The 12,258-nt window shown below is 43.5% G+C and overlaps 1 protein-coding gene across 1 annotated transcript in view; it reads left to right on the top strand.

The window, feature by feature from the left end:
- Nucleotides 1-12,258, top strand: part of LOC309811186 (uncharacterized protein) — a gene marked incomplete at its 3' end in the record, with an annotated part of 148,586 nt that overhangs the window by 114,573 nt on the left and 21,755 nt on the right. Inside the window, 1 exon segment of the mRNA XM_082633781.1 lies at nt 4,589-4,698. Coding sequence (XP_082489907.1) covers nt 4,589-4,698 — 110 coding nt within the window.

The following is a 12,258-nucleotide window of genomic DNA, read 5'->3' as shown; positions in this document are numbered from 1 at the left end:
GTGCTCTCTCCCTCCCACCTCCATGCTTTATCTTAAAGAAGCCATGCACACACACACACATAAAATGGGACACATTTGGAGACCACCAACACCACCTGGCCAGGAACTGTTTCTCTTGGATGAATTCTTCTCATCCTGACTTCACCTGACTCCTGCCTACAGATGCAGGTGCATGTCTGAACTTGAACTCAGGAGGAGGAAGTATGCCGGGAAGAATTCCCAACACTTCAGTAAAATATTACCCCCTCAGCTGAACCCATAGCTAAACCCCAAACCAACTCTGTGGGCATTTGCCAGGTGAAGATCCCCAAACTACAAGTGTGTGGCCCTCGCAAGGATTATCTGTGAGCCAGAGACCTGCCAGGAGAGTACCCTGGAAAAAGTATCCAGTTTCTCATCTGAACATTTCTGAAACATACATGAACTCTGTCTTGTCAAAGTTTAGACTTATGGAAGTCTTAAACATCTTAGAAGTATGAACTTCTAGGCACAACATTAACTCTTGGATTTTCTACTTCAACTATGTTAGGACAGTGGTGATATTTCTATTCACCTTTATTATCCTAAAGAAAAAGCAAAATCAGATTTAGTTGTTTATGATGGAAAGTAGCCAATTGTAGAAGAAATGTGGAATTCCACTTTGAAAAACAGGACCCCTGATAAATAATAAGTGCAAATACCAGAGGCTCCTGCTCTGTCATATCCACATTTCAGGGAGGATTTTGCTGGATGCTTGCTGTTGTGTGCACTGAGTCTCCCGTCAGAAAATGAAAGTATGAGTAGGAAATCTCATCTAAAATTAGAAACAGGTGGGGGCAGGGAGAGGCCCTGTGGGTACACTTGCTGGTGGCCAGCCCCAACCCCAACAGAAAAGGGAGTGGGGTGGGGCTTGGCTTCCACCTCTGACGCCCTAGGGCTCTGTCAGTTTCAGGACTCCCCAGGAGTGGGAAGAGGAGAGAAATAGGTGAGTGAGGTTAAGAGGTGCAAGCTTCCAATTACAAAGTAAATGAGTCATGGGGACAAAATATACAGCAGAGGGAATATAGTTAATAATATTGTAATAACTTTGTATGGTGACAGATGGTAACTAGATTTATGATGGTGATGATTTTGTAATGTATAGAAATATTGAATCACTATGTTGTGCACCTGCAACTAATACAATGTAGTAGGTCAATTATACCTCAATTAAAAAAAAAAAAGAAAAAGACTCTCCTGGGGCCACGCGCGAGGAAGTAGGCCTCACACAAAATGATAACGTACCCAAGTACTTTTGCTCTTCCATATGGAAGTTAAAGAGTGTTGACATACTTCACTGTTCCAGCACTGTCATATTATTTTTAAATTTGATTTTATTTTTTAACAGATAATGCATTTACCTGGTTCAAAATTCAAAATGACATAAAACATATATATTGAGCAGGCTTGTTGCCACCATTGACCCCCTTCTGCCACCCCTATGTAATCATCTTTTTCAGTTTTTAATATATCCTTTTCAGTGCTTTTTATACATATACTATTTCATTCTTTTATTCAATACCTATTTCCTAAGCACCTGCTAGTTTCTAGGATATATATTTTAAGCACTGTTTTGGGCATACAGTAGTCCTCCCTTTTCTGTGGGGAGTATGTTGCAACACCCCTAGTGGATGCCTAAAACCAGGGATAGTACCAAACCCTATATATAGGGTTTATATAGTATACTGTGTTTTTTCCTATACATACATACCTACGATAAAGTTTAATTTATAAGCTAGGCACAGTAAGAAATGAACAATAACTAATAATAAAATCGAACACTTAAAACAATATATTATAAAAAAGTTATGTGAATGTGGTCTCTCTCGAAATATTGTACTGTACTCACCCTTCTTCTCGTGATGGTATGAGATGATAAAATGCCTATGAGAGGAAGTGAGGCGAATGACGTTGGCATTGTGATTTAGCACTGGGCTTCTGTTGATCTTCTAACGATAGGTCAGAAAGAGGATCGTCTGCTTCAGGTGACCCTGGATCATCGGGCCATTATGACATCCATGGTTGGATGTCAGGAGGAGACTACGTTAGTGGTTGGGGATCCTGGGTGGGACGGGATGGAGCAGGATGGCCCAAGATTTAATCGTGCTACTCAAAACGGTGCTCAATTTAAAACTTATGAATTGTTTATTTCTACAAGTTTCCATTTAATATTTGCAGACTTCAGTTGACCACAGGTAACTAAAACTGCAGAAAACAAAACCACGAATAAGGGAAGACTACTGTACATCCTAACTATCATGGAGCAAAAATCCTTTCTCTCATGGAATTTATCATCTAGAAGGGGGTAGACAGACAATAATCAATGAACATAAGAAATAAGAAAATAATGGAGTGAGGAGGATAGTGGTGTGAAGGTTCAAAGGGGCACATTGTAATTTTAAATAGGGTGGTCAGGATAGACTTCACTGAGAAAGTGACGTTTTGAGCAGAGTTGAAGAAGGTGAGGGAGTTAGCTATGTGGGTATCTGGGGGAAGAGCATTCCAGACAGAAAGACAGCCCATACATAGGCCCGAAGTAGAGCATGCCTGTCATATTCATGGAACAGCAAAGACCCAAGTGTGGCTGGAGTGGAGAGAGTGAGGGAGAGTAGTAGGAGATGAAGTCAGAGAGGAAGCATGAAAGGACAACAGACTGTGCAGGAGCTTGCAAGCACTTTAGTGCTTACTCTGAATGCGATGGGGAGCCTGTCCCAGAGTTTGAATCGCATGATCTGACTTATATTTGAATAGAGTCTCTCTGGCTGCTATGTTGGGAACAAAGGGTGGAAGAAGGGAGAGGCTGGTTTTGAGGCTATTGCAGTAATCCAGGCAAGAGGAGATGGTGAATCAAACAAGGTTGGGAGCAGTGGAAGTATTAAGTGGTAAGATTCTGGGCATTTTTTTAAAGTAGTCACTGATGAATTGGGTATAGAGTTTGGGAAAAAGAGAAGAGTCCATGATGACTCCAAAGCTTTTGACCTGAGCAATTGGGAAAACTGAATTGCCATCAGTTGAGATGGCAAGTTAGGGAGGGAAGATCAGAAATTTAATTATGCACAAGTAAAGTTTGAAATGCCTTTTAGACATCCAAGAAGAGATGCCAAGTGGATATTAGATCTAAATTTGAGGGTTGTCAGCATACAGATGGTATTTAGCCATGATACTAAATGAGATAGCCAAGGGGGTGAGTGCAGATAGAAAAAACAAAAACGGTGAACCAAGGGCTGAATCCTAGGACACTCTAATGTTAAGAGCTGGCGGTAGAGGGGGGAGGCAGCAAGAGGAACCTACAGGGAACAGTGAGGTAGAGGAAAACTAGGACAGGGTGGTGTCCCAACGTCTGGTGATGGAAGTTTCTCAAGCAGGAGGAAGTGACAAATTGTGTGAAATGTTATTGGCAGTCAAGTAAAACCACTGGCTTTAGCCATGTTGAGGTCACTGGTGTTTATGACAAAATCAGTTTCAGTGGAGTGGAAGGTAAAAGCTGTGTGAGTGGGTCTAAGAAGGATTTTGAGAGAAGTCACAGACATTAAGTATAGACATCTCTTTCTGAGAGATTTGCTAGAAAGGGAGCAAAGAAATGAGGCAAAAGCTGACAGGGGAAATGGGATCAAGTGGAGAATTTTTATGAGGTGGGAGAAATAATGTATGCTCTTGTGAATGATTCAGGAAAGAGGGGAGAAGTGATGATATCAGAGAAAGCCAAATATTTGGACCAATGGCCTTGAATAGGCTTGAGGGGATGGCCTCTCCCTTTATTGTTATTTTCTGTATCTTTCTTATGAAAGATAGCATTTTATACCCACTTTTCTACACCTTGCATTTTCCTCTTAATCTATGGTTCTTTTCACATCAATACATGGAGAAATTCTCTTTTTTTACAGCTGCATACTATCCCATTGGAAGGATATACTACAGTTTGTGTGTTGTTTTTAAGTTTTTGCTGTCCTCAGCAATGCTATTCTGAATAACTGTGTATATGCCTCATCACATATGTGTCAGCCCTGTTGCTGCTTCAGTGCAGGAGCTAAAAGTTCATCTTCTGCGGCTCTCAACATTTCTAATCTGTGACTCTTTCTTCTCTCTTTTGGATTTCCTCCTCTTTTTTTATTAACTCTGCATTCAAATTAATTTTGCCTTGTAACACCAGGAATGTACTTAAATAGATAAATATAATAGCTCTTCATTTATTTCTGATAGTTGTGTTAGGTCAAAATAATTGTTCAGATACATATAGGGACTTTATGAAAACAGATGCCATATAGGATCAATAATTACATTTGGTTTGGGATTTTTAGTTATGGTAACAAAATATTGTTCACCGGACTTCAGAGGTACTTTTCCGAATATTTTCATTAGGAATCTTGTTAGAGATCTTCCTTATTCCCATGTTCTGGAGGATCCTGTGTCCTCAACCACCACCTCCCCTCCCCTGCCTCACCCATTAGTTTTTGTGTATTTGGAAGTGACAGCTTGTGTCCAGTATTATGTCTCAGACAGTTGCCATCTTGTAGCTATTAAAGGTTGTTCGATATTTCCTGGTACTAGTGTTGGTATGTTTCTCCCCTAGACCTTTGGAAACACCAAGTCATGAGAGAAAACTTTTCAGTTATCAGACCACAAATAGTTGAAAATTTTGTACAGAGATTACTGGAGAATTACCAGGATGGTGGACTAGAGGTATGTACTGAAAATTAGTCATTCTAGAGTGTGGTTTGCTTTTTTTTTTTTTTTTTTTGTACATAAACCCAAACAAGAAAGACTTTCCCTTCAACACATCTCCTAATGCTTCCCTTACTCCCTTAGAGTTGAAGATGTGAAAACTGAGGCTGTACTTGAGAATGGACTTGAGGATATGGGGAGGGGGAAGGGTAAGCTGTGACAAAGCGAGAGAGAGGCATGGACATATATACAGTACCAAACGTAAGCTAGATAGATAGTGGGAAGCAGCCGCATAGCACAAGGGAGATCAGCTCGGTGCTTTGTGACCGCCTGGAGGGGTGGAATAGGGAGGGTGGGAGGGAGGGAGACGCAAGAGGGAAGGGATGTGGGAACAGATGTATATGTATGACTGATTCACTTTGTTATAAAGCAGAAACTAATAATAAAAAAAAAACTGAGGCTGAACTCAAAGTAGAAATCACATGTTACCATTTTAATTTTGGAAAAAGACTGATTTCTAATTAAGTTGGGAGAGTAATTAGACTATGCATGTTGGCTAATTTCAGATTTGGCCAATTTTTTAGAGTAACCTTGGAGTTTATGGATGAGTTATTTTTAGCAACATTTCCTGTTATTGATTTTTTTAGTATAAAAATTTTAAGAGAAAAACCAAAATAGTGTATGAAATCACTACCTAGAAAACTTCTTTAAATGTGCAATATGAAGAAAACATAACAGCTCAGAAAGGTAACATTTTCACCCCTATTCCACTCCATCATCCCCAGTTTCCTCTCCCAAAGGAAGCCAGTATCAACAATTTGTATGTGTGTATATGTATTTGAATTCATAACAACTCCATATAATATGTATTTAACAATAATATATATTTAATACATACAACAGGCATACACACAGTCCTTGGAGTTTTTTTTTTTTTTTTTTCTTTTTTTGCGGTATGCGGGCCTCTCACTGTTGTGGCCTCTCCCGTTGCGGAGCACAGGCTCCGGATGCGCAGGCCCAGCGGCCATGGCTCACGGGCCCAGCCGCTCCGCGGCATATGGGATCCTCCCAGACCGGGGCACGAACCCGTATCCCCTGCATCGGCAGGCGGACTCTCAACCACTGCGCCACCAGGGAGGCCCAGTCCTTGGAGTTTTTAACTGTTTACTATTGACAGGAGGTGCCTTTCTAAATCAAAGGAATCTGCTGAAAAGGCAGTATAAGAATGTTTGTGGATATTTGTCCATAACAGAGTTTTTAGGCTCTTTAAGAAATTAAGCCTTAAGTGCAGTAGGTAGCTGTGAATCCAGTTTCCTTTGAAATTCAATCATTTTTAAAAGCCTGCCTTAGAAAAATGTGCTCAAATTTTTGGACAACATTTTCTCCACATTTACATTTTTCTAAGCTCTCCAAATAGTCCCCATAATTTTATAATAAGCACTTCAGTTCTTATTTATAAGGTAGAGAATTCACAAGCTTGCTTAGAGATACACTATTGCTCAGAATTTACATGTATTTGTTTTAAGCTTTCAATTATACCCAGTGTGCTGCTGTGTATTCTGATGAGGGGGTGAAGTAATTCCTCTTGGATCCCTGCAGTTCAGTGATTCTCAAGCAGAAGTACAGAGGTGATTAAGGTGGGGTATGCTCAGAGAAATGTTTGAATCAAAAAATTTTGTGGCTTTCCTTAAAAGGAAGGAAATTCTGACACATGCTTCATTATGGAAGATATTCTGTTACGTGAAATAAGCCAGTCACAAAAACATAAATGCTGCATGATTCCACTTACATGAGGTACATAATGTAATCAAATTCATAGAGACAGAAAGTAGAATGGTGTTTGTCAGGGATTGGCGGGTGGGGGAACGGGGAGTTAGTGTTTAATGGGTGCAGAGTTTCAGTTTGGCAACACGAAAAGAGTTCTAGAGATTGATTGCACAACGTTGTGAATGTACTTAATGCCGCTGAACTGTATACTTAAAAATGGCTAAAATGGCAAATTTAATGTATGTTTTACCATGATAAAAAAAGCGAACAAAAAGTTTGTGGCTCAAGATCTGCTCATCCCTTATCTATGTACTTCACCCCAACATTGAAGACAGGATCTTCTGGGAAAGAAATGTGAGTATTAGTAAACAGGGCAAACCTAGATCAGGCACAGCTGAAACTGAGGGCACACTGAAGAGGCTGGTATCAGCCTGCGGTTGTCTTGGAATAACAGGACCCCAGAATGTTAGGTCCCTCCAAAGTCTGTGCCTGGTGGGCTTCTAGTCTCTTCTGGATCATCTGCAGTGACTGGGAGCTCACTGTCTTTCAATCCCCACCCATACCTCCCCACCCCCATTCCTGGCAGCTCTTGTTTCAGGCACCTCTTACTGAGCTGGATTTGGCCTCCCCACTGTCTCCACCATGGATCCTAGTTCTGTCCCTGGGACGCAACAGATCATGGTTCTGACCCCTCACAACAAGCCTTTAGATATCTGAGGGCAGGTCAGTCAGAGAAGCTCAGTTGGGCCATTACTAGCATGTGTGAATCTTCTGTAAAATTACAAGTTGGGCCAGCTCCAGGAGGACAGACCCAAACAGGTGCCCCTCTGGGTGGTGGATAACAAATATTTACCCCTTCCTTCAGGCGGTACAGCCTATACCAGGGCACATGGACAGGGAACTGGTGCTCCCCTCAGCTGGGTGCCCCTGCGCAGAGCAGACTGCACTGGTGTGCAAGGAGAGCCTGAGCCCCGCCTTCCCTCCTTCAGCCTAAACCAGCTTCCTTTCCTTCAACCGCTATGAATGGCCCACGCTCCCGGTCAAGATCCTCTAAATTCAAGGTGGTCTGGGCAGCCAAGAGTGCCCTTGTCCTGGGTGCTCTGCTTTGATGAACACCCATGGATGTGTTAGGTTTTGTCACAGCTGACTCATGAGGCTAACAGCCACCTGAAGCCCACACACGGCCTTCAGGCATCCTGCTACTGCCTTATTATTAGCCTTGTTCTTGTTCAACTTGGTCCACTCTTTGAACCTCTTGAAATCTTTAAAACTTTGGATTTTTATCATCCAGCATACTGTCTCTCCCTTCCAGGTTCATGTCAGCCTACCCTTGGTATCCTCCTTCAAGCCTTTGATAACAGTGTATGAAAGGACAGGCCCCAAGTGCTGTGCTACCCACTCTGGGTCCCCTCCAGTCTTAACAGGTACTTTGGGCACAGTCTTTCAGTGACCAGAAACTCATCTGGTTGTCCTTTCACCCAGCCCATGTTCTCCGTTTGTCCAAAAGGACATCATAAGAAACCTTCTCAGATGTCCTGCTGAGATCCAGATACACTGTATCTGCTATATTTCCTGAGGGAAAAGTTTAATCTGATCTGACTATTCTTGAACCCATGTTGGCTTCTCGTGATTTTTGCTTCCTTCTCCAAATTCTAGAACACCAGCCTTTCACAATCAGTTCTAATATCTCGGCCAAATTTTGTACCAAACACACTGGCCTGAAGTTATAGATTGACCTTTTTTGCAAATCAGAACTGTAATAGTTTATTTTGTGGATTCCAGAACCATTTCCATTTATATGCCAAGAGTCATTCACTCATTCAGCAAGTGTTTATAGATCTCCTGTTTTTTCTCAGGCGCTTTATTAGAGATATAAAGGCAAAAGGTACAGTTTCTGCCCTCAAAGAACTTATGGAAAAAGTTAGGTGAACCAGCAATGTCCGGAAAAGGCTCTTCACATTAAGTACTTTGATAGAGGCACAAATGGGGTGCTGTGTGATCTCCAAGAAGGGTGAACACAACCCAGCTAGAGGGAGGGGTGGGGAGTAGTCAGGGAAGACTTTCTGGAAGAGGTATTGTTTGGGCCAAGTTTTAAAGCACAAGTCGGAGTTGGCCAGAGGAAGAAGGGCTGGGGAGGGAAGTCAGCAATCTAGGAAGGGAGTTATAGCAGAGTTCAGAGGAGGACATTGTAAAGGTAGGCAGGGCCAGATCCTGAATGGCCTTGTGTGCAATCCGTATGAGTTTGGATTTCATCCCGGAGTCAGTGGGAAGTCACTGAAGCATTTTGTCAGCAGAGGTAGGTTTTAGAAATAACATCAAAACACCTTGTGTGTGCCTGAGGTTAGATGGATTGTTATAAGGGGCTCCAAGAGGAAGCAAACCACAGAAGCACAGTTTGCTCCCAGCAGGGTCAGACTTTTGCCATAACAAGGCCTGGCACCTACCTTGCTTCTCTCCAGGCTGGATCTCCAGAAGAATCCATGGGGCAATCTTGTGCTCTTCCAGCCGGTGCCACCCAGTACAGTTCAGGTTTAAGTGTTGGTGAAGAAATCAACCCACTGGAGGGCACTGGGCCAACGGTCGTTACTCTGGTTCTTATGGAACCCAGGGGCCTGCCTTGGAGGGGAAGTTGGCAGATGAAGCCCCTTTGTGCTGCACTTTGACATCGAGCTGACTTTTAGTGACCTAGGAAGGCAGGGGTGAGTTGTAGAGCAGCTTTTGAGAAACAAATTGCTCTGAGAGCTCATAGGACTGTGCCAAAAGAAGCACGTAGGCTGTAGTCCCACAACAGATGCTGCTCAGGTGGCTCCAGTGCTGCTTCTGGGAGGCCAAGTACCATCTGCAGAAGCAAAGTTCATCTGGAGAGAGGGACTGCTGGGAACTGGGAGTCTCCCTGCACCTCTCTGTCACCTGTCAGTCATTGCTGCCTGTCTGCTCCACTCAGACATGGTCCATGTGCCCACTGCAGATGCTCTGGCAGGGCCCTTACTCCTCTCCCTGACTTCCCACTCACCCCCTATATGCCATCGCCTTGAGCTGATCTTTCAGCCCAGTCTCCTGAGGCCTCAGCAGAGCCACTGAGGGAAGGAAGCAACATGATTTCTCTGGCCTCTGGAGATGCTCAAGGGGAGTCCTGGCCATTCTCACCTCTTTGGTGTAACACAGACTCATCCAAGGCTTCCTCCTTGGCTGGTTAAAATAGCATGCTGGCTAAGAGAGGACGGCAGAGGGCCATGGTGGTTCAAGTCTGCATTTCTGTTTGTTTGGGATCCTATATCTGCAGTGGCTATGGAGACATTAGTTTGAGAAGTGTTTGCCCTGTGGAGGCCTTGTTGGCATGCTCAAGTTTGGGTACTGCTGTCCAGGACAGAGAGGGGTGAGTCACTGTAGCTGACTCCAAGCACTGGGCCTGGCCCACCTAGATGAGGTCACTGGCCACACCCTGATGGCCCCAAATGTGGTCTCATGACTTCTCAAGCCTTCAGGCTTTCAACACACTCAGTCTGGGAAGTGCTATCTTTGTCAATACTAATTCATGTAGCCTTGGTCTTTTCACCATAAAGAAGTCAAGGTCCAGGGGATGGAATCTTGGTGCCCTTTGCCTTGGTGTCAGCAGCTGCCTCTGGCTGTCCTACTGCTCACTTTCCAGGACCAGGATGGATTGCCCTCACCCACCTCCTCTGAGGGAACCCCTTGAGGAGGCCCTGGAGAGTGAGGGTGGGAGGCTGAGCGCCTCCCCTGACTGCCTGGCTCCTGTTCATAAAATCCCCCATGAGCAGAGATTTTCATCTACTGTTTCCATTATGCATGTCTTGAGTGCATCCTGCCAAACTGCTATAGTTGATAACCTTTACCAAAGCTTTACTATTTTTTAATTAGTATATACATTTTATTTAGACATACATTTTTATATATAATTATTTTAATTATATATACATTTTATGATTATATTAGAAAATAGAAATATGATGTATTAGAAAATATACTCATAATCTTACCCTCATTGATAGCCACTATTATTATTTTGGTGTCTTTCCTTCCAAATTTTATTTATAACTTTTAAAAATTCATGCACTTTTTTTAACAAAATAAGATTATTCTATATGCCTTTTTGTCGTAGTGTACTTTTTTCACTTGAATGTATGTTATAAACATGTTTCCTTGTCAATAAACATACATCCACAGCACAATTTTTGGTGGCTGTTTAGTGTTTCATCCTATAGATGAATGAGATGGATTCAACCTGTTTTCCATTATTAAGTACCTTAGATTGTTTCCATTTTTCTTTTCTATTGGAAGGGCTACTCTAAAGAACATCTGTTAACATATATTTTTGTGTATGACCTTTATTATTCTCTAAAAATAAATTCCTGGAAGAGGAGTTACTGGATCAAAGAGCATGAATATTTTAAAACCCTTTCACAGCCACTGCTAGTCTGCCCTCCAAAGTACTACACTGATTTCTCCTCCTGTCAGCAGTGGTGAGCAAGCCACTTTCCTCACTCCATCAGTACTGGGTTTTTATCAGTATTTGCCATCTCCGCTAGTTTGCCTGACCTGGCAAAGCGTGTCTGGGCCCTCTCTGGAGGTCAGTGGCACAGAGGCTGCACTGATAGGACAGTGTCACCAGGACAATCAAATCAGAGCCAGGGGAATCACCCCAGGCTGGAAGGAGAACCTAGTTTCTGCAGCAAACTTCCAGTGAGCCTAGAGCCGTCCAGACCCTGGAAGTGTCACAGATAAAGCTCATCAAGTGAGCAGGCTGAATCTTGAAGTGGGCCCCATAAGACTGCCAGATACACACACAAACACACTCACTGATACACGTTGAGGGACACATACAGACATATAGAGACCTATACAAACACTCACAGAGAGAGACATACACAGAGAGGTACAGACACACAGAGAAACACACACAGACATGCATTTATGAATATAGACACACACACAAATGCACACAGACACACTCGCTGATATAGACACACACAGACACACAAGCACTCCCATGGACATGCAGGTCCTATTCAGGTAGATCTGCCCTACCTTCCACATATTGGCTCCCATTTCTCTTGGAGTCTAAACCTAAGTCTGCCTTGGACAGTTGGACTTTTCCTCTGTTCCTTAAAGACCACATCTTCAAAAAGGGTGCCCAGCTGCCTAGAGAAAGGGAGGGAATGGGACTGCCTAGAGAGTGAGAACTATGGCCCTTTGACCAAGGCAAGTGCCCCTGTCAGATGCCCCACTTCAGAGGCCCCTCTGGCTCTGCTCCAGCCCCACCCTTCCCCACAGGAAATCCCCACGGCCAAGGGGACGTGCCCACTCCGATCCCTGGCCTTCCTTCTGGACCATGCTCTGGATACCTGGGCACTGGAATTCCTGGCCCTTCCCTAGATCATCCTCCCCAGAGAGAGAATGGGCCTCACCACCCGTGAGCACACCCTGGCCTGTGGGGTAGACAAGGACAGCTGTGCAGGGGTGTGGACAGCTGGGGTGTCTGCTTATATGCATGCAAGCCCCCCTCCCACCCGTGTGATGTGAGGTCAAAGGGAGGAAGCGAAGGGGGTCAAACTGTAAACTATGGGTTGGAGACTAGCTCTCCCTGACCATATCTCAGCATAGAACTCAGAGTAGTCCAAGGATGATAAAAATCAAACCTGGCCTCCCGAGTCCCTTTGAAGGTCTGTTTTTCAAAGTAGGAGAATTAAACATTTTCATTTTAATAGTTTGATTTATAACCTTTAAATATTTAGAACACTTAGACACGTGGAACATGGGCCTCCGTTTGTACTCTTGTCCCTGGCCCTGCAA

Source organism: Mesoplodon mirus, assembly GCF_964341445.2.
Source record: "Mesoplodon mirus genome assembly, chromosome: 10".
NCBI classification, from domain to species: domain Eukaryota; kingdom Metazoa; phylum Chordata; class Mammalia; order Artiodactyla; family Ziphiidae; genus Mesoplodon; species Mesoplodon mirus.
The sequence above is the reverse complement of the archived record's forward strand: the minus strand, read 5'-3'. Positions and strand labels throughout refer to the sequence as shown.